Source organism: Sebastes umbrosus, chromosome 13 (genome assembly GCF_015220745.1).
Source record: "Sebastes umbrosus isolate fSebUmb1 chromosome 13, fSebUmb1.pri, whole genome shotgun sequence".
NCBI classification, from domain to species: Eukaryota; Metazoa; Chordata; class Actinopteri; order Perciformes; family Sebastidae; genus Sebastes; species Sebastes umbrosus.
Window position 1 is genome coordinate 20,518,359 of NC_051281.1, and position 23,488 is coordinate 20,541,846.

General features: G+C 41.9%; 1 protein-coding gene across 1 annotated transcript; it reads right to left on the minus strand.

The window, feature by feature from the left end:
- Positions 1 to 920: 920 nt before the first annotated feature.
- Positions 921 to 22,088, minus strand: aff3 (AF4/FMR2 family, member 3). Its single transcript, XM_037790910.1, has 19 exons — positions 21,914 to 22,088; positions 19,772 to 19,816; positions 14,464 to 14,538; positions 13,347 to 13,380; positions 13,166 to 13,223; positions 11,604 to 11,655; positions 10,827 to 10,861; positions 10,450 to 10,645; positions 6,278 to 8,284; positions 5,092 to 5,219; positions 4,805 to 4,961; positions 4,602 to 4,708; positions 4,408 to 4,471; positions 2,980 to 3,116; positions 2,825 to 2,896; positions 2,612 to 2,705; positions 2,473 to 2,522; positions 2,164 to 2,369; positions 921 to 1,741 (listed from the first exon to the last, which is right to left on the minus strand). Exons 1-19 carry the CDS (start codon positions 21,983 to 21,985, stop codon positions 1,620 to 1,622), a joined length of 3,711 nt encoding a protein of 1,236 aa, XP_037646838.1. The 5' UTR covers positions 21,986 to 22,088; the 3' UTR covers positions 921 to 1,619.
- Positions 22,089 to 23,488: the final 1,400 nt, after the last annotated feature.

A 23,488-nucleotide genomic window follows, 5' to 3' on the forward strand; every position in this document is an offset into this window, starting at 1 on the left:
TTACCATGCGCGACTTCTATGGAAGTATATAGTTGCAGTGATGGAGAGTCAGTGGAGTGATTGATGGATGATCATCTCTGCACAACTGGACCTACTAATAAGTGACTCACACACAGTCACTCACATAGTGTGTTTGTGTGTGTCAGTGAATGAAGAGAGAAATAAGAGAGAAATAACCTATAGGATCCTCTTCCTTTTTCAAGACAAATGCATTGTTTTGGAAAGAAAGTGTGTTGTGCATGTAGGGACCAGGTTTTGCTGCAGGCACAAGAGGACATGGGATGTGTATTTGGGGCGTCCTTGTTCATAAATTATCACCAAAAAAATATGCAAAAGTCACAGTATCAAACAGTGTGCCTGTATCTGTAAGATGTTCAAAGAATCCGTGCCCGCATCTTTTATTTGTTGAGCGATTCAAATAACTTAAAAAATGAATGAAAGTAAAACAGCCATTCCGGTTTGATTGTCATACTAACGCTTTCACAGGGTAAAACACCCGGATTCTGAGAGGCTGATGATTTGATTATTATCCTGACCCACAGATGACCTTCGTAATCCTTCAGTTAAAATGTGGAAAATAACCAAATTATCACCTCTATAGTTAGAGGGTCGTAGGTTCAAACCCAGCTTGGGGCTCTTGACATGCAGACATGCAGGTTAATCGTTGATTCTAAATTGTCTGTAGGTGTGAATGTGAGGTTGAATGGTTGTCTGTCTCTATGTGTCAGCCCTGTGATAGTCTGGCGACCTGTCCAGGGTGTACCCCGCCTTCGCCCGATGTCAGCTGGGATCGGCTCCAGCCCCCCCCCGCGACCCTGAATCGGATAAGCGGTTACAGATAATGGATGGATAGATTATCACCTCTGTGCTGTGTTACCTGTGCCACTCATGCCGTAAGAACCAGACCCGAGACAATAAACTTCAACACTATTATTCATTAAATTACATAACCCCCACACTCAAAACAGGGACACAAATCCATTTTGCATAAAAAGGGACCTTGAATGTTGGCAACGAGACTCACCAACAATTTTCTTTCTCTGGTTTTTGTTCCTTTTTTTCTTTTCTAAAAACAGAATCCATCAAATATTGCACAGTAAAAACACATAAAAGTGAAAAACATCAGAGATTTAAAAAGAAGAGTCATTAAAACTTTCATTAGAGAAAGATGCAGACACGTTTCCTACTTTGGAGAAAGTGGTATATGATGGATTGGTCTTTTTTTTTTGCATCTTCTCCTGTTTTGGCCCGAGAGAAACAGATAAAAAAAAAGGCTTCACACGTGAAATTGCACAACTGTACTGCAAAAGAGTCCTGTTTCTGTCACCGTGGAACATTTGGCAAATGCTTAGAGACTTCAAATCTATAGCACACACACACACGACTCTTCAGATTAATCCAATGATGAGGAAGAAGGTGCGTGTAGTTCATCCTTCAGAAGGCTTTGCACACAGTGAGCACCCCCAGCATCCTATGAGGATGATCACACTCCATGGGGTTTCATCCAACTCCAGCCAGCTCAGTATATCAGCACTGTCCTGCATAGAGATCCAGAGTTTTGTCTCCTCTAAGTGAGGCCTGGGGATCCAGTGGGCAGGTCACAGTAAATCCTCTCCTTGTTAGTTAAGTTTGGCACTAATGCGTATCCACTGGAGAGCCTGTCTGGTGTATTGGACAGCGTGAGCGATGCTACTGTGAAGAGTCAACGGCCCAGACAACGTATTCAAGTAGTTGAAGAACTCTGGAATGAAAGATGGACACACTGCTCTTAAAACATATGTTTTCATGAGTGTTTAAACAGATTCATTTGACATAATGTGGCTTATTTTCATGTAAATCTGTGTGGCTCAGATAGGGTGACCAGGTGTCCCACTTTACAAGCGACATGAAGCAACACAGTTCATGTGAGTCTCACAAGAAACGTGCGGCTCAAAAAGAGATGTGCCGATCTATAGATGCATTCGGGCACAGCAGAGATGTTACAAGATAAGGGGTGGAATAGAAATGTTTATTATTTAAGTTAGATAGACATTATATCAAAACTGTACACTACCTCTCAGCCTTGGTAACGTGTCCCACATTGTCCCACACAAACATACTCTTTGTCCCACATTTGGTTTGTTGGGATCTGGTCACCCTATAGGCTCAGAGGAGCTTCTATACCTTTATTCTCCTTTGCGAGGTTGTCTGCCACCTCCCAGTAGTCGTAGCTGTACAGGACACTGTTGGTGATGTTCAGGTGGTTTGCTGCCATCTGGTGGATACGCTGGGGAATGCTTATGAGAGTGGGGAAGGCGCTGCCCCCGTGTGAACCCCGACCGAGGTGTTTGGCATTGGGTGAGAGTGAAGAAGGGGGTGCTCCTGTACCCCTGGGAGTGAAAGCACATGTACAACAGAGTGGTGGTGATCAATAAGTGGCTGGAATGAAAGCAAATTAATTAAAACAGTAATATAAAGTTATTATCCACCTACTTCCCAGAGTCACTCCAAGAGGGTGGTGTAGAAGGCACTTTGGGAGAACTCTGTAATGACGCCAAACCCAAATGTTTAACAGAAATTCCTCTGTGTAAATGTCTTTATGTAAATGCCACATTAGACTTTTTAGATATACCTTAAAGTAGTCCAGCAGAACTTTGGAGTATTTTAGTGCATGGTCCTTCTTTAAACGAAACATTTGCCAGTAAAGGAGGGCAAGGCATCGGAAACTGCGGACAACACAAGTCATAGAGACACTCAGACGGAATCCACAAATCATCCTCAAAATGCAGGTCCTTCGCCGGTGATGATAGATGTAGCGTAAACAGAGGAAATGACATTTACGCACCACAGAACCGCCAGCTGTTTGTCTTCCTGTCTCGCCCCAGGGCCGGAGTGGCTCTTCAGCCTCATTGCGTACCTTAAGACACAGAACTGTTAACAATGGAGCTGCATTGCATGCATATGTGTCTGTATCTGTTTTTGCATGAATGTGCAATTCACCTGATTAGCTCCACTGTCTCTGAGTACATGGTGTAAGGAGACTTGTCCTCTAGTGGCCCTTCCTCCATTGCTTTCCCGCATTCCATGAAGGAGAGAGCAGCGTCAACGTAGTTCACAGCCTTCCCCAGCTTGTCCACCTGGAAATAAGACATCCAACATAGGTAAAGATGGGAGTAAATATTAAGGGAATACTTTGATATTGTAACCATAAGTGTCTAAAACAAGCAGGAATTAGCTGAGAAGGTCTTCAAGTCTGTGCAGTAGAAAGATTTATCCCCTTCTAACAACTGTGTGGCTCCACTCCTTCATTCATGTCCGCTTCAGTCATGCCAGACCAGCTAGTCCAGTGGTTCCCAAACTTTTTCCTTCAAGGACCCCTTTTCTATCATTGAGTAAACTGACGACCCCTGACTAATTACATATTTTAAGGATATGTCATATTATATTCAGTGCATAACAATAACAGTAAAGAACAACTGATAAACTGTACAATTAACTCAAATAGTGAACGCAATAACTGCAGGAAGTTTGTGTAAAACAACCTTTAATGAACAAAATTTGAGCAGATTATTTCCTGTGAATATTGCATCAGAGTTGAGTTTTCCTGTTATTTTTAGGGACTTTTAATATAATTCTCTGTATTGGGTATTTTTTACATACTTAATAGGCTTCTTTATTGACAAATTCTGTGTTTTCTTCTCCCTGACGCTTGGCCATTGTTCTATCAGCTCTTTGGTTGTTTTAACTGCTTACTTTTCTAATGCAGGACGAGGCTGTTTAGCAGAGAGCGAAGGCTCTGTATAACTTGTGTTCAGGTCTTCATCGTGCCATTATCCTGTTTATATCTTAAATAATAATCCAAGCTTAGCTAATGGATGGCATAGTGGAAATATTAGATTTAAACTTTGGTTTCTCCCTGGGGAAATATTTCTATTTTTTAGGAGGCAGCAGATATCTGTGAGGTCACCAAATATTATTTAGAGATGCAACCCATCGTTAGGAACACTATGTGACCGAATCACTCAGTAACGTGCAGAGTGCTGAGATCAAGAAACAATTTTGCATGTTTTTGTAACTCTAAACAAAACCCAGGTGATACGTAGATGTACCATTGTCTGGCTTGCTAGCCAGCAATAAACAAATATGAGACAATTTTGGAGCACTTTGAATGCATATATTTTTACTCATTAGTTGTTTCCCCTTAGCTCTCTGAGTTTCTGCGGCAGGGAATATATTCGTGTTCAACCACTTTTGCTCTGGAAACATACCACATAGCTCAAGAATTCTAGGTGTTATCATTTATTTAGTGCCCTGCACCAACATAACAAAAATTGCCTTTTACCATTTAAAAAATAAACCTACAATAAGAGACTTCTTGTCTCAAGAAGATGCAAAAAGCGTGCGTATGAATATATCTTTTGGACTCACCATTGCGTCGGCCCGGTGCTTCATCCTTTTAGCTTCATGTAAGTAGTACTCAGCGTGATGCGGACTAAGACGGACAGAAAATTAAATAAGTGAAATGCAGTCGCGGTGTTTTATGTCACCAGTAAGTCACAACACATAGATGTCTGGTGAGTCTAACAAACATAAAGCAGAGTGGGCTATGATGTGACGCTCACGTTTCATTGTTTGGCACGGTCCCCCTGTGTCCTGCAGGGCCCCAGGACTCGGATGGTTGTGGTTGGGGCTGTCTTGACACTTTCACACATTCCACCTCCATTTTGGGCTGTGTAGTGCACAGGTGAAGAAAAAGAGGTGAAATAAACCAATAAGGCTGTGAGGAACGGTGTCGGAATGATAAACAAGTACTTCAATGTATCACCTTTATAGCAGAATCTCTATTCTTGTCTCTGCTCTTGTGGACGTGATGCTGCTCTGATGTCTTTGTTTTCGGGGGAGGCTTGGTGGACTCTGGGCTGTCGGACAGTGGGGACAGAGGAGACAACGGCCTCTTGCTGTCCAAGTACTCCTCCAAGTACCTGCAAGTGCACACACCCACATTATGTACATTAACAAACACACAATGTAAATATACAGCTAATACACTTATTGTATTTGTGCATGCAGAATGTTTGTTTGCACACGTGAGACAAAGTGGTGGTTGTTTACCCGTTGTGTGTGGTCTCAGTCACAAAGTTGCGCTCAGCTGTGTGAGATGATGACTCTGTGTGGTCCGAGAGGTCATTCGCATGAGGAATACTCCTCTTGCTTTCTCTGTGCGACACGCCATTCTCCAACTGGCCACACACAAACACACATGCTTTTAAAGAACGAGCCTGTATCAGTGCTTACATATTCAATGGGGCTGTCAAAGTTAACATGATAATAACGCATGAACGAAAAAATTGTTTTAACGCCACTTATTTCTTTACCGCATTAACGCAAGTTGCGATTTTAAAGCTATAGAGTGAAGATACTGGTATCATATGAAACAAAGGGAAAGAGATATATATGTTGGTATGATATAATATGATATAATATAATATAATATAATATATTTAGGGCTGTCAAAGTTAACACGATAATAACGCGTTAACGCAAATTCATTTAAATCCCACTAATTTTATAACGGATTAATGCAACCGATTTTTTGAGAGGTTGTAACAGACTCAGTTTTAAAGTTAGAGTGAAGATACTGGTATCATATGAAACTACAAAACCTAAGGAATCCATCGGTACCAACTGTGTCATACTGACTTGTTGAAAAGAAGGCAAAATAACGCTCCAAACTTGCGCTAAATTTTGGTGAGGAAAAACTGTCATGGCCATTTTCAAAGGGGTCCCTTGACCTCTGACCTCAAGATATGTGAATGAAAATGGGTTCTATGGGTACCCACGAGTCTCCCCTTTACAGACATGCCCACTTTATGATAATCACATGCAGTTTGGGGCAAGTCATAGTCAAGTCAGCACACTGACACACTGACAGTTGTTGTTGCCTGTTGGGCTGCAGTTTGCCATGTTATGATTTGAGCATATTTTTTATGCTAAATGCAGTACCTGTGAGGGTTTCTGGACAATATTTGTCATTGTTTTGTGTTGTTAATTGATTTCCAATAATAAATATATACATACATTTGCATAAAGCAAGAGTATTAAATACTAATTAAATACAAATCTCCTTTTAAGGTACATTTTGAACAGATAAAATAAATGTGCGATTAATTTGTGATTAATCATGTGCAATCATGCGATTAATCGGGATTCAATATTTCAATCAATTGACAGCCCTAATATTCATGCATGAAAACATGCACAGATAAGTAAATATATATATACAGTATATGTTGTCTACCTTGCGTTTCCTTTTGCTGTCTTTCGTCACAGTCTCAGGGACATACAGGTGTTTCATTGCTTCTCTTTGCTTGTCCTTGGTTGATGAAGAAGAAGAAGAAGAAGGAGAAGAAGGGGAGGGTTTTTTAACAGTGGAACTAGTAGTGCTGTCCGGGACCCTTTTGAGAAGACAGAGGTTAATCTGCACCACCAGATTTCGAAGCCCTCGCTGGGAAGGCGCTGTAGCTTTTTCGGCCCGCCCGAACGGGACCAGGGTGAAGAGTTTTTGCTTCCCCTCACTCTGCTGCCCCTCAGTGGGATTACCTGAGGTGGGTCCTACGGGGTGCACCACCTTGGGCCTGTTGGCGTGAGGCCTGCCCGGGCCTTGTTGCCCTCTCCTGGGGAGTCTCTTGTGCGAGGTAGAGTCCGCTGGAACTTTGGTGACCGGAGCCTGATATCCAGACTCTGAATCTGAATTTGAAGAGGAGGAGGCGGAGGAATATGGCCAGTGAGGACGTGGGGAACGTGATGGGGGAGGTGATGGGTCTCGCGGTAAGTCTCTCTCCTCCTCACTTCTCCCTCCCTTTTTTGTCCTCCCCTGGTGGTGTGAGTCGTCTTGAAGGCGGTGTCGCTCGGTGTTGGTAGGCGGTCTCTGTTTGGCTTGGTCTGTTTTCCATTCGTGTCTATGTTGCTGCTCTCTCCTTCTCCTGTTCTCCCTTCTTGCTGTCTCTTCTCTTCTCCTCTGCTTCTCTATCACTCCCTCCTCCTCCTCCTCCTCCTCCTCCTCTTCCTCCTCTTCTTCTGCCGAACTCTGGATCCAGGGACGTCTCAGTAGCTGCTCCTCCGCCAGCCTCCTGTCTTCCTTTCTCTCCTGTCTCCCTTGTGGTTTTTCCCGATGTCTGTCCTCTTTTCTCTCGTGTTTTCTCCCCTCAGCTTGGGTCAGACGATTTTCTCTGTGTTCCACCTCCTGCTCCTTGGACTGGGGTTTCTTCTGTGTCGGTTTTGTATGGTTAACATGCACAGGAGTCGGGGCTGTAGCCTCCGAAGACTTGGCCCTAGGTTTTAGACTGGGGTTTGATCTAGAGTTCAACCCAGTAACAGGATTAGTAGCAGCTTTACAGGTAGATTGGGAATGAGAACTATCCCCAGAGTTGGTTTCACGACTAGTGGGAGCTAAGTGCTTTGCTGTTAAGGTGGTGTGTTGTGAGCTAGATTGAAACGGAGGCCTGGGCCTGTGGTTGGATCTGCTACTTTGCTCAAAATGTGATGTGTGTTTGGCTTTGGGAGCCTCAGAGGGCTGTTTAAAACTTGGATGAAAGTTAGGCTTGGGTCTAGATTTGTGGCCTTGACTCTGGTTAGAGTTTAAAACAGCAGAAGCCTTGGGTTTGCTTTGGTCGTGGTCCTGTGTGGGTCGAGTCTTGGGCCTGTGCTGATGAGTTGGCTGAAGATGAGTGCTGTTTGTAGGCTTGCTCTTGGTGTCTGTGTTAGGCAATGGGGTAATCCATGACCTATTTTTTGTCCTGTGGGGATTGGTTGTTAGGCTAGGTTGTGTTCTGTGTACCTCAGGGAGGTGCCGAACCCTGGAAGGAGCAGGTAGACCAGGACTGGGGCTTTTCGGAGGGTCTCTAGGTATAGGGCTAGGGCTGCGGCTGGCTCTCGGGCTCCCACACGGACTGGGGCAAACACTAGGAACCGGACTGAGGATCGGGCTGTGCCCTGGGCTAGGGCCGGGACTTGGGCATGTGCTGGCAAACGGGCTGGGGCTAGGGCAGTAGCTGTAACCAGGGCTAGGTAGGGGGCTGTTGGTGTGGCTGTAATTGAACTGTGGGCTGGGGATAGGGCTTTGGCTAGGGCTGTATTCCTGAGTGCTGTCCCAGGACCTGGCTGGAGATGGGGCTCTTTGGGTGTGGGGAGAGGGAAGGCGTCCTGGAATGCTCTGGGAGGGATCCTGGTCACTGCTGGCAGATTTTTTCCGGGACTTCTTCAGCCATTTATCCAGCTGCCACTGGGCCGCAGAGGGGTGATCAGTCTTAAGAAAGCACAGGAGAAGAGAGATACAAATATTAATCATAAACTAGATAAGTATAAATGTAATCTTTTCTTAAAAATCAAGTATTTTCAACAAAACTTACTTAAAGTATCCAAAGTTATAGTACAGAAGAAAGTTCCATTTCATAATTATATATAGATTATATTATTGGACTATTATAAGAGATGTATTCATGTGTACGTAGCTTTTTATTACTGCAACTGGCTGAAAAGCAGATAATTTTATTATACTGTTAAGGAGTTCAGTCTCTAACATTTCAAAAGCCCCAATGTTATTAACACAATTATGGCTGTAATTGGTTCCTAGTATGAGTCTGTTTTTAATTCAAAGAAACCTGTCAAAAGAACTACAGTATATCTTGAATAAAAGAAAATATAAGAAAGTATAAGGTGTCTTTCTTTACTTGATATTAGGAAATACTTGAAACAAATGGTTTGCATTGAAAACAGGCCAAAATATACTTACTGAGCAAGTAGATTTTTTAAAGAAAATAAGACTCAATTATAGACTAAAATGACGTGATAAGAAGGACATTTCTGCAGGGAACATACAGTAAGTGTCATTTAAAAGGTGATCATTTGAAAGTTGAAAAACCTTAACAAGTAGACTAACTTAAGCTCTTAAATATAAATATAAAAGTTGTGAAGTAGAAGTGTGAAGTAGCAGAAAAAGCAAATACTCAAGTAAAGTGCAAGTACCTCAAAATTGTACTGAACTACAGTTACATTCCACCACTTTACACATGTCTTTTTCTGTACTAGTTCACAGATAACAAGGTGCAAGCAGAGCCATTTAACCACATTTAACCATGTGACCAATGACACACGTCACATACCACAACATTCTCACATTGCCACAGAACATATCACCGACCCAGCTGCTATTAAAACAATTCAAACTCCAAAAAACACAAATCTGCTTTATGACTCATGTCTAAAAAAGTGTTGGTTCACTAAAAATTCCAACTGACATTATAACCTACTTCCAATAGCCCACACTGGTCCCACAGTCCACATCTGTGCTTACAGTAGCTCAACCCCCATCCAATTATGCCAAATGACTCACTTGATGTTTGCTTAACAACTGGCTTGGTAACCAAAAAATGAGACGAACACAAGCGAAAGCAAAAACAAAATGAAAAACTAAGAGATTACTCACGGCTGGAGAGCAAACTTCTTTCTCTCTCTCTCTCTCTCTCTCTCTCTCGCGCGCGTTCTCGTTTCTCTCTCGTCGCTGACCAGGAACTAAATTAAACCTCTACTCCTCAAGTCAAACAGTGACCCCCTCCCCTACTCTCCCCACATCCCTCGCCCTCTTTCCAGAAAAGACACTGCATCTCTTGTACCGTCTCGACTGCCCTCCCTCCTTCTTTTCTGTCCCTCCCTCTTTCTCTCGCTACCTGGAACTCTGGATTCGCTGCTTCCATAACTCCAACCCCCATCTCTTCCTTGAGAGACATTTAAACAGTCCACGTAAATGAAAAACACATGGTGAGCACCAGCCACCAACACCACCACTCCACCACCACCCCCAAACACACACTCCATTCCCTCCCTCTCTATAGGGGCCCAATGTAGTGCATGTTTAGTAATACAGTCCACTATGTGTTACAGGGCCTTCCATTCATAAAAGAGGAGCAGGTTTCCCCTTCATTCCCCACATAGCACACGTCTCAACCCCCACAATGCCCCACACCTCCAAAAGTCCATCATACCTACCAGCACCTCAGCACTAAGTCACCCATTCAGTATTTATCTAAGATAATGATATGTAAGTAGTCCACATTTTCTGTGTGCACTGAAAGCAAAGGTAACTCTAGTTGTAGGTGTCAACATGAACTCGAGTCTTGATTACTTCCACCTCCCGAGGGCTTTCCTATTTAAGACTGGGCCTGTTGACATGACACCCAGGCACTAATTCCCAAAAGCTACCTCTACCCCTCCTCCTCCTCCTCCTCCTCCTCTCCAACTCACATGCATTCCTCATTCCTCTGTCCCTCCCCACACCTGCCGTCAACTGCCCCGAAGCCACCACTCCCTGCTGAGAATTCACCCGAGGGCTCACAACCAGAGGAAGAGACCGACATGGACAGAAAGAGAGCAGAAGAAGAAGAAGAAGAAGAGGCTGTGGCTCAGCGTTGGTACCTCTTTGCTGTTGCACGCCGGCTGCGCGTTGGCAGGCGACGCAGGATCCGGGTGAACGTCTGGGCTCCGGCTGGGGCTCCGGGAGTGGAGGCTGCTGCTGCTGCCACCCGACTCGGCGGAGGAGTCAGAGCCCGAAGAGTCCGAGCTGGAATGTCTCACTCGCCTGCCATGTGTGTGCGCTCGCTGTGCTGACAGGCTGTCAGTTGACACACACACACAAACATCATAGAGGAGGTCAGCGTACGTACACAGTGGAGCACACACACACACACACAGACAGATACTGTTGTTAGTCACACAATTGAACTTGTGTTTACAGACAAACACAACAAAGCTCATATCCACAATATGCACACATGATATTTGTAATAGAGTACCTGTGTCCATCCCAGGAAGCTGACTCATGAGTTGCCTTCAGGGAACACAAAACAAAAAGCAGACACTTATTATCCACAGCAGCAGCAGCGTGTGAACAGCTCGCTACACTCGATGTGTCACCTCCGATGTCTTAATATCCTCAGTAGCAAGTACAGAAACAGTTCTTAATTGAGCGACAGCTGTGCCAAACTGCGTATGGGTGTGTGTGCGTGCACGCTATTAAACACTACCAGAAAAACAGGCATCCTTCAGCAGGAGCTGCCAAACAATCCAATCATAATCTCTGCTTTACTTACTTAACGCCGCCTGCCTCCTCAAGCATGTACAACAACACAAAGACATGTCCAGCTTAGGTCGAACTACTTAGTTTCTATTATTATGTCCGTGTCATGCCAAACATCTGGCCCATCCCACGTGGGATTAGAAGACACTGCAATCTTACAAAACATGCATCTTCTAGTAATAATTCATTTACAACATTATGAGTATACTTGCAAAACAAAACATATTTATGCAGTAAATAACTTCCACAAGCCTGCAGTTTATCCAGATGTTTTCCTCATTTCTCAGGCTTTCTCCGAGTAACTGGATATTTTAAACGTTTCATATGTGAACAGCCAGCTCAGTCTTTGTGCATCATCCACATTTATAAAATCAACTTTTTTATATAACTAAAAGAGAATACTAATGTTATTATTATTATTATTATTAACCATTAATAATAAAGAAATGATTAACAATATAGAAATCCTCAAAGCACTCTAAGAGTCACTTACCATCTGATTGTCATCATCATCACTGCTCAGCTTCAGGTCATCAGCAAGCATACTGTAAGCAAAAAAACACACAGTGAGAAAAATGACGCAGTGTCGTATATTTAATCGCTAGGGTTTTCAATATAGATGCACAGATCCAACTTTATTTTTTTCCAGGTATCTGCCAATGTCGAATATCGATCCGATACCAGTGCTCTCTTTTGAACAAATTTAAAATCTGCATAAATCACTCTGTGGAATTCATTGCGTATCATTTTATGTTAGGTAACATGATGCCAATTTTCTACTGATATTGACGAAGAAACTGTATTTTATGTGGATCCGTCACATCATGGCCGATTCCTGACACATTAAATTAAAGGACAGTTCTGGCGCTGAGACAAATCCATCGTATCAGATAGGTGCATCCATATTTTTTAACACTTTTAAGTCAAGATGTTAATTTCATCAATATTAAACACACTAAAAATAACAAATATGAATTTGATTGAAAAAACAACAACTTTGTCAGCCTCCAAAACAGTACTTAGTTATCAGCAGCTCAATCAAAGAGAGTGAAAACAGGTTTGCTTAATTATAGTATGCTCTCTTAGCAGGGATGGGCTGCAGCTTTCTTTTGTTTGGTGTTCTCTTTCCTCAGTTTAATTAAGTTTAATTGAAATTGTGCAATGCTAAATGTGGAGTGCCGGGATTCATTTTTGACCTTTGTTTCAGTATACTTTTTGTTAATAAATGTCACTTTATTTTGCACTACTCCTGCAACCTGGTTCTTCAACATTCCTTTTTAAAGCTGAGTGCCAAACCACCTCATCTGACCTTTATATGTTGTGGAGGCGCTACAGTTACATTTAAACACCTAACCCATAGTTAAGATATGGTAGAACATGATTTGCATATCAGATAAAACTTGCACACCAGTTACAGTAGGTTTCAATTCTCAAAGGCTAACATTGTATTGTATCTAAGGTATTAAGATGACCTCTAACATAACAATAACCGATGAAGATTGGTTTAATTTTGAAATTAAACTACAATTTATTCAAATATCTGGTGTAAGATTCTGATCCATCCTTCATTCTGATAATGATCTATTGTTTTTGTCTGGTTAAAACATGCAACTAAACACATTTATGTTCAGTCAATTTGTGAAAACAAAATGCTCCAAATGTTTTGAAAGTGTTACATAACAAAGGCTGTGCGATAATGTGGAACATGCAGTTGGCTTGCAACGCTGAACATGTGTTTCACAGTAAAAAGAGGATGTAAAGAGGTAACAAACGGGAGCACATCGGTCTCAACTGACAGCTTTCAGGAATGTTGACTGACCTTTGACCTGACCTTTGCTATGTAGCCTGAAACACTGTGTGGACTGACCCTATGTGTCTTTTTCCCTTCACTCTCATTATAGCTTTTCCCTGTGGCTGTACAGACGACGATGTCCATGATCTGTATCTAATTTTACAAAAGTTGTTGAGAAGAAAACATAAATTGTGTGTGTGATATATTATATTGTCTGTGTTTGAGGACCTTCAGTGGATCATGTTTCCTCATTACCCACTTACGATTTGTGAGGTGCCACGCCAGGGTGACGGGTCATTCGCAGCTGAACATCCCCCCGACCTCACAGAGACAGAGAGAGAGAGAAACCATATTCAAAACCAGGCAACAGACCATATATTAACCGAGAGCCAATTATAAATTATTGCATATATCAGACAAACTTATCAGTCAGTGAACACATACTTTGTCTTTGTTGTGCAGTCGGTAGTTTTGCTTCCTTGGAAAGAGGGAGAACAAAAGATAGTGAGCACAAATCTCTATTTACACGGCTTAAAGAGCACTCCACATTTAGCATTGCACTACTGTATAACATTGTCGGACTCACGATGGACAGTTTAATAAAAAAGAAAGGATAAAAATCGTTGCAGCAGAACCAGAGATATCATCCTTTTCATTCCACGCATTCTTCTTCCTTGTCAAAACCTGCCGCCTACATTACCCACAATGCAACTTGATTGCAGACAGTTTGCTTCGCAAATTCGGGTGTGTTAATGTAGTAACGGCAAATGTATCCAGAGCTGCTAGCCTCAAACAGAGATGAGGAGAGGGCTACGGAGGTCTGGTAAGATCACGTCTTTTTGACTCCACACCTACAGATTTTTAAAATGTTCATACTTGTAGTCTTCAGCCTCAACCAATATAGCCTCAAGTGACATCACTTGAGGCAATGCATCAGAGCTGCAAAATGCTTTAGGCCTCGTTTCCACACAGATTTGTGTTGTGTCCGTAAATCCGTATAGTATACGGATTACTCCCCCTAGTGTTCAACGCAATTTAATGCATCTCTTTACGGATGAATAGAGACACCACCAAAGATATGGGAGAGATGTTACTACATGGATATAAAACAGTGATTTTATTTCGTTGAATTACTGTGCTGTTTTTCGACGTCCAGTCGTTAGACGAGTCAAATTTCTAACGTTACATTTATTCTAAGTGAAAAAAGTTTGACAGCACATTTAGCTGACATTGGTAGCATGCTAGCTGTATAACATAGAGTGCATAATATAGTGGCTTTGAACAGACTCGAGGCAAATTAAGGACCAAAAAAAAAAAACATAAGGAGGAGTTTGGCAAACACGTCAGAGATCACGGAGGTTCCAATAGGAACGAACGAACTTCCGGTTGATACGCATACGGACACAGAGCTATGTGGAAACGATGCTTTATACAACTCTTTTTCATACATACTTGTAGTACTCCCCAAGACCTGTAAACAGACTTTAATATGCAAAATCGGTGAAGTTCCCCTTTAATTATCATGTTAAACAACACAGAAATATAAATAACATACACATACCTTAGAGTTGTAGAGGATTCGTTGGGCCTGGTCACCCCCTAAGGCTTGCTGGGATGGCCAGGACTGAGTCATGTCCTGTGCAACAGAAGTGGGGGTCAAAGGTGAATTTGTGACATGCCACTGTGATTGATGTTATTCACATACGTCCTAAATCTGTAATTTTTCTTTCATTTAAGACCAACTTATCTCTCCTATGTACACACACACAGTGCGGAGAGCCTCCTTTGACAGCTGACTCTTGTTATCAGCACTGTTCCTGCCCACCAGGGGGAGTGTGACTGGGTATATTAATACATACAGTATATTAGTGATTGTCTAGTGTTGGTTGTAGGCTGAGAGATGTGTGTTACGTGGTTGGTGTGGGAGTGTGCACTTTGCAGCTACGTCAAGATTTCTGTGCAATCATTTTGTTTCTGTTTGATTGATCTCCAGCTGTATCTTTTTCCAGGTATTTCAAGTATCTGCCATATTTTGTATCTATTTTGTATGTTTCACAACTCTTTTTTTCTTTTGGAAAGTGAATTAGTTTATGGCTGTGTTCACTCAGTGAGCAAACTAAAGACCCTGGCTCCATTTGTTTTGTTTGTGAACCAATAACACAGTATGGGCTGAAATTATGATCAAATAAACCTTTTTAAAAAGGCATGATTTTGCATTCCAAGAGCACCGGTCTGAGTATCACCAGCCTGGGTTATCTCAAAGGTGTGCAGTCAGTGAACCAGAACACAAGACAGCTCATCAAAACACTTGCTGCATGTAAGGTGTCTCCGGGGAAATGAACATAAAAACAACGTCAGGTGGCTCCCAATTGTATGCAGACTGCATGCAACAGTACGTACTTTGTAAGGGCAGCTGCAGTACGTACTAAAAGAAAGAAAAAGTATGCGATTTGGAACGTAGCCATGGTTATTTCAGCACTATCACTTGTGTCTGCTTTTGCTGGGTTTTCTCCACTACACGCCAGCTGAGGTGGTCAGGTGGCTCGTGCCACGAAAAGTAATCATCAGTACAGCTGTAAGGCCAACTAAAGAACACACAGTAGAGGTGAAAGTTATTTATCACTTTGCAGAATTCAGCTGATTGAATATTTTCGGGAAGAAATCCAAATCCATCAACCCTGAGCAGCCGCAGGAGACACTGATACAGTATCTGCACAGTCAACTTTCAGTCAGGTCCTTTGTTGAATCAATGCTTTGACAAACAGTATATCGGCTATTATAATGGTCGAAAAGAGGTCCAATCAGGACTGAACAGGGGATTATATTCTACAGGTCACTGATAGTGCTGAAATAACCACCTACGTTCTAAATCGCATATTTTTTCTTTTTACTTTTAGTATGTACTGCAGCTGCCCTGCATGCAGTCTGCATACAATTTGGACAGACCACTTCATCATAACATTGCGCCTTGACCTTTGACCCTCTTGCTCATATATCCTTTGTGTAGAGGATTGTTGGTCAGAATAGGCAGAAAAGCATGCTGGCTTGCATGCTGCAAAATGCGACCAGACGCAGTAGGACATCCTGGCATTTTTGGCATACTGCATTTGATATACTATGATTTGGGAGATACTAAATCTATTTCTGGCACACTAAGTAGTATGGGAATTGGAACGCAGTGTAAATTATCTTTTACAGAAAAATTTGGTAGACAGATTTGGTGAGTGATTAGTCATTTTCCTCACTTATTAAAGAAAAATGCTGAACAGATTTTCTTGCTTTTCTTAATTTCTTATCAAAGTTAATTGAATACATTTAGGAAAAATATGAAATTCGAAGACACCAGTTCATGCTCAGTTAACTTGCGATGGACATTATTTTTGTAATTTTATAGACTGGTGATAGAAAAGATATCCGCACACTTAGATCTATGCATTATTCTACTTTATATATTTATGATAAAGTGGAATACTGCATAGATGGATAGAAGTGTGTGGATATCTTTTCTATCATCTTTTGGACCCATTGATTCTTCCAGCAACATAGCAAAAATTCAGACAGGTTGAGCGGTTGTCATCCTGCATGTGTCATTTTACAGACTAAAAGATTAGTGAATCATCAATAAAATAAACAATACATAATTGATTATGAAAATTATTGTTAGCTGTAACCGTATCCAACTCTTGAAGGCATTGTTACATTCAAATTTAGTTTTTACGGGAACGCCTACCCACCTTGCAAAAGTGACGGTATTTCACCTCGCTACAGCATTATGATACATTTTTATGGCCATAACTTTCTAGTCATGAGTCCAGTTCTCTTTTCTTCACACCCCATCCTTTAACAAATCCCCAATATTCCAACACAATTCTCCAAAATCATGTCTGCCATGATCTCCCAATCAGTGTCATATTACTATGTGTTTTTGAATACAGATTAAATCCTGATGCGATATAAAATTAAGAAGTAAAAAAAAAGGATGATGTACAATAGGCTTGGCAGAGGTGTGAATGTTCTGAGTGCTTTTGAGTTAACAAAACAGTACTTACTAAAACATGATAAATTACAAATTACTCAAAGGGTAATTATTTCATATTTCACATACATGTTGTGCATGCTCACAGCTCAGTGACAACCCTGCTCACCCTGAGGGAAGATTGAGGTGATGATTACATATGATTATGATTATACACCTGGACTATTGTGAAAATTGACCCCATTTCTTATTTGTTCACTCTGCACGGTACTCCAGAGGAAACCAGCCACATGGAGAGAGCTTTGCATCCACAGCACACTGTCTTTGCTCCAGCCCTGATTATAATCTCTGCTGATTAGATTGCCCGCAGTCACACTCAGACAAACCAGACCTCGTGGATGCTGCCAAAATGGTCTGATTTTGTACCATTCATTTACCATGTTAGCATGATCGTGAGCATGGGGAGGTTCAGTGTGTAATGTACCAATGTGTGTGCCGGTCACTGGGTGGGGGACGGCACTAGCAGAAGCAGTGAGCAAGCTCTGGAAAAGGTCATGTTTTATCAGCTCGGAAGTCTGAGGATTTGTGTGTGTTATGTGTGTGAGAGCGGATCATAGGGCTGACCCCAATGCTTCGAAGCTTCGACTGTTGCCATTGTAATCGACCTCCAAATCAGTATTCATGTAATAATAATATATAAATCCCAAAATAGCCCATGAAATAAGGAATAATACCAGATTATTCATATTCAACATTAATTATTATTAGTTATTCTCACACGGATATGGCTGTTTGTTATGTATAGAGGTGCGTGTGTACAGTAGTGTGGCAGCGGGCGCTGTCCCAAAGCTTTGAATACGAATTCGAATATTTATCACAGAAGCTTTGAAACACAAAAAATAGTATTTGGGACAGGCGTAGCGGATCAGGATGTGTGGTAACAGACACCAAACTCAACTAGAGTTGTTAAGGTCAAAAGGAATAGTTGGACATTTTGGAAAATACGCTTACATCGATACCACTCTCATGTCTGTACCCTAAATATTAAGCTACAGGCCGGTTGCCGGTTAGTGTAGCTTAGCTAGGCAAAAGCCATGAAATAGTCTTGCACTTAACCCCTCTGTAAAACAACACGTCATTTTTTTACACTACAGTTTTTGTACTCATTTTAAAACATGTAATATAACACCTTAATTAGTGAGTTTATAAGCACTAGTATGCAGACAGATGTTCCCCCTGTTTCAAGTTATCCAGCTAGTGGCTGTAGCTTCGTATTTAGTGCACAGACGAGAGAGTGGTATCGTTCTTCTCATCTAACTCTCGGCAAGAAAGCAAATATTTCCCAAAATGTCAAATAATTTCTTTAATGGGAGTCTGCTAGAAGGAATGTTTTCATGATTCATTCATTCAAATCTAAAATACACTCATGAGATGACACCTTTTTATGAACCTGGCAGGTTTTCTTTCCTCCGCTTCACTCTTGTCACCCTCTCCAGTAAACCCTGGAGGACAAGTGTTTCCTCTCTCGGCTCATCCTTTCACTTCATTATCTCTCCTCCCTCAGTCGCCAAGGACACAGCCCTCACCCCTCTCCTCCTCCAACAACAACAAGGTCTCCCAGGTGGAGCCTTATGTGTTGCTATCTTCCTCCCACCCTTCTCCAACCTGTTCTGTATCTCTATTCTCCTCCTATCTGTCCCACACTGGTGACAGGACACATGGAGCAGTGATCCTCCGCCTTATAAAACCTCCAGCATAACAGCAAAAATAGGTAGAAACCTCAGGGCCACCTTGACACCTCGAAACCTTGATAAATTGATTAGTCGATCAACAGAAAATGTATCTACTGCAACTAAGTCAGGCAAACCTCCAAACATTCTCAGGTTCCCGCTTCTCCAGTGTGAGGATTTGCTGCTTTTCTCTGTTGTATAGCACTATAAACAAGATAAATACTCTGATTCCAGCATCTCAAATGTTACGATTTGCAGCTTGTCTGTGTTTTATATTATTTTACATTGAAGATCCAGACATTTGTCACTATTTTCTGACATTTTATAATTGAAACGACTAATTGAATAACTAGAAAAATAATCAACAGACTAATTAAAGGAACAGTGTGGAACATTTCGGGGGATCTATTAGCAGAAATGGAATATATAATGTTCATAAATATGTTTTCATTAGTTTTTAATCACCTGAAACTAAGAATCGTTGTGTTTTCGTTAGCTTAGAATGAGTCCTTCATATCTACATAGGGAGCAGGTCCTCTTCACGGAGTTCGCCATGTTGCACTGCCATGTTTCTACAGTAGCCCAGAACGGACAAACCAAACACTGGCTCTAGAGAGCGCCTTTCATGTTTTTACGTTACCTGAAGGCCACCGTTGTTCTACGACACGCTTGTGAAACTGCTGTAACATGAGCCGCAGTAACCGTGGTAACGACAACCGCCCTCTGACTTCTGTTGCTCCTAAAGTACTGTTATTATGGTAAGGATGGCCTCTGAGGGAGGCAAACAGCGTTACCGTGGTTTTAGCACTCGATGGCTCACATTACCGCAGTCTTGGAAAGGAAGGAGTGAGCGGAGGGGTACGCCACAAATCCTACACACTGTCCCTTTAATTGTGAGTTACTTCAAGTCTTATACGCTGCTGGTGTTTCTTCTTCAAAGCAACAACTGGTCTAATAATGACTGTTTCAAATGGCTCAAGAAAAAGATATAATTCTTTAAAAAGCAGAAAATATCACCAATAATATGACTCAGTACATTTAACGAGGGATGAATCTGAATTATTGCACACGTTCAAAGTCAGTTACCGCTACGGTTACCACTATTACTTTCAATAATGAAAACAAAGTCAAGGAATAAAAAAAAGAAAGAAGTAATTCCTTACCTCCAGAATATCTTTGGCAAAACTGTTGTGTTGGCTTCTTGTTACCTATGCAAACAGAAGAAAGGAGGTGATGCTAAATGAGGAGAAAGTCACAGGAAGTTAAGATTGACAGGTGACCAGAGGGAGTTTTGTGACACTTCAGAACAACAGTCCAGCTATCAACTAGACGAGCACATGGAGAAAGAGCTGTTGTTGCACACAAACTATATTTGAGCATCTAAAGAGTGTGTCTCATCTCAAATTCAGACTTACGCAAGTTCAACAGCAAATATAGCCGTGCACACACGCACACACACACACACACACACACACACACAGCTTATATACTCATTCATTTCATTGCTCAAAATGTGAACTTTTCGGTCTCCTTCACAACGATAACATACATACACAAACAAAAGAAAATCACCTTCTGCACTCTGCTTCCCGCCTTTTTTGCTGCAACATTCACAACTCTGTGTCACACTCAACTCTAAACCTTACAGTCTCACACACACACTCGCACAGTCATTGTGAGAGTTGAGAGGACGTTGAAAGCTTGTTGATGACTCACATCTTAGAAATCACAGCTGCAGATGATCAGACGGATGTAGATTCTGTTGCAAGCAACTTTCTGTTTCCATGCGTGTTAGGCAACCCCGCTCTCCCTCCCCCCACGTTTCTCCCCGTTTTCACAATTCAAATTCACCTCGTTGGCACAGAGGCCAAGAAACCATGTTGCTCAAGCATTAAGATAAAGAACACATACTCTACATTACTGTGTGCATAGGTGCTTTTGTATTTACGTGGGAGTGTGTTTCACTCTGACTGTGAGTTTTGTCCTTTAGTTCCTCATTCATAATAGCATTCACACCCATTACATTTGTCAGGTTTGGTTTTGGTTGTCGTTTTCATGGTTCTGAATTTTCTACGTGGACCTCATCTGCTGAACACTGATACTGTCTTTCTACTTGGCTATAGACAACATTTCTTTTATACATTATATTCCATTTCATTTTGGGGATTTGCTTGTTTCTTTCGCTCGTGTCTTCTGTGCCATCTGTGAAGCATAAGCATGCACAGTAAAAAGAAAATGTGTGTGTAGTGCAGCGTACGTGTGTGAAACTGTCTCTTCTTGCATGCATGACTCACTAAGGTCAGTGTCTGAGTGTCTGTACTCTAAGCCTGCGGATGGAAAACAGTGTGTGTGAAAACTGTTCAAATCATTACAGCCACAAGGCAGCTATGGGGCCGTAGGCACTAAATGAAAAACATAAACACAGACAGTATTTTACCTCCCTGTGGCGGGTGCACCAGCAAAAAAAAAACTGGCGCGCTTCCTCAGTTTACACTTACACGTCCATTAGTGTGGATATTATGAAGTGCAATGTGTTTCACAGGTCCATATACCTACTATAGCACCACAGGCTACAGCTCTGGTGCAATACCCTGATGAGTGAACTCCCCTGGGGGGCCAAACAAACCACAACCCATCAAAACACCTGCAACAAGCAGCATGTAAGGCTAGTAACCACCTGTTACATTCTTAAAGTATCAGCAATTACTGAAGTTATGCTCATTTTCAGCTTCTATTCAGCACTTCCATCTATGTTGAGCACCTTTACGTAAAATCTGAAAACACTTTTAATCTGCAAAACTGAATCTTTATGAAGACAAAATTTCACATCGCTACAGCAACATGATGCATTTTTTATGGCCATAACTTTCTAGTCATGAGTCCAGTTCTCTTTTCTTCACACCCCATCCTTTAACAAATCCCCAATATTCCAACACAATTAGGTTTTCTCCAAAAATCATGTCTCCCATGATCTCCCAATCAGTGTCATACTACTATGTGTTTTTTTAATGCAGATTAAATCCTGATGCCATATACAATTAAGAAGTAAAAAAAAAGAGGATGATGTACAATAGGCTTGGCAGAGGTGTGAATGTTCTTTAAGTAAAATCTGAAAACACTTTTAATCTGCAAAACTGAATCTTTATGAAGACAAAATGCACCACTCTGCAGGAATTAATCCTCTTATTGTATTCCAGTATTCAGTAATCTTTACAAATAACATGCAGGTACTCAATTTAGTGACTTTAAACATACAATGCAAGAACAATATTTTAAAGATTCACTCAAGCAGCACCCTCTCTCACCTGAGAATATGCGCATCTGAGTAGAAAACAGACAATGGAAAGTTCCCCTTTGCCACCGAGGACAGTAGGCATGGTTCCTGGATGGTCAGTGCTCTGCTCCGGACTCCATGCCACTGAGGACCCGCGTTAGGAGCAGCGGATGCGGGCTCTTCACTGCCTGACAGTGTGTGTGTGTATGTGTGTGTGTGTGTCACCGGTGGGAGACAGAGGGCGATGTAGGCGGGCCGGTAACGTCAGAGATGACACACAGGCAGCTCCAGCAGGGACATCACGACTCATCAGAGCGGCCCGGTTCATCTTCATCATCTAAAAGGCGTGAATTAGGATGTCAGAGCTGCTAAATACACCTGCGAGGGGACACTCCGTGATGTAGTAAGTTTGATGACATCTGGTATGATTCACAAGGGCGATGCTATGAATTATGGGCCCCTTAAATCTGCATTAGTGATGGGAATTCCGGGTCTTTTTAGTGAGCCAGATCATTTGGCTCAGCTCACCAAGAAGAGCCGGCTCTTTCGGCTCCCAAACTGCTCTTCGTTTTTACCACTTCTGCCTTTTATAATTCAGTCAAATTTAACGCTGTTTTGACCTATGATTAGTATGTGTTCACATATATCACTTTAATTATTCAATATAATTATACTAATCCTTATAATTTCCAGAATACCGTAATTTTACATGCAGTAATGCATGTATGCATTTTTACACCATCAGTCACAGTCAGTGCATGGAGTGCCCGTGGCGCGGAGAAGATCGTCCTATCATTCTGCCTTGAAAAAAAAAAAAAAACAGCTCTCAGACGGGAGCCGGCTCCTATCGTTCACTTAAAAGAGCCGGCTCTTTGAGCTGGCTCGTTCGTGACCGACACATCACTAACTCACAGGGGCGATGCTATGAATTATGGGGCCCTTAATCTGCATTAATTGATCTTTTTTGTTGGCCTCTTGAGGGCTTCGCAACAAACCGTAAACACAACGGCTAACTGAAGTTAATGTGTTAGCAAACACTTGCCTGACACAGCTATGAGACACTGAGCAACATTAAAGGTCCCATATCATGCAAGTCAAGGCACGTCAAGCAGAGTAAGTGGACCTTGGGTTTATTATGTTTCGTCAACTGTTGTTTCCAAAGTCAAGAATTAAGTCAACATGGAGAAGTCCTAGAGATGTACTTAAAGTCCAAGGCAACTGAGTAAAATCAACCTGCTCAGGAGGACTGCATGTTACGGCCAAAAGCCCCAGAACAAGCCGGTAAGTGGACCTTGAGCTGAGTTTGTTTTGTTTACAAAAGATTGATATATATTACTTAGCTTGCCCCTGAGCTAGAAAAATGTTCTCGGGGGACTTATTTTGGTTGTGGGTTTCACTGTTTGTATTGTGTCCCTCTCAAGTGAAGAGTATGTAGTGTATAATTCTATGTGTAAAGCCATATAACATGTTTAACATAAACATGTCAGTGACCAAGAGCATATTGTGGGCCAATGACAAAATCTGATCATCTCTCCTTCCTGCGTCTCGGCCTTGTGTGCTTGTCCAGTCCATTCATTATTCTGCGTAATGCATTCTGGCCTGTGAA

What these genes read in the sequence shown, in the direction of transcription:
- aff3 (XM_037790910.1), bottom strand. Translation starts at nt 21,985, where the DNA reads ATGCCTACTGTCCTCGGTGGCAAAGGGGAACTTTCCATTGTCTGTTTT. An exon ending in AGCACCGGGCCGACGCAATG is followed by an intron (nt 3,117 to 4,407) that starts GTGAGTCCAAAA and finishes TCTTATTTCCAG; the next exon opens with GTGGACAAGCTGGGGAAGGC. An exon ending in TCTTGGAGTGACTCTGGGAA is followed by an intron (nt 2,370 to 2,472) that starts GTAGGTGGATAA and finishes TTTCACTCCCAG; the next exon opens with GGGTACAGGAGCACCCCCTT.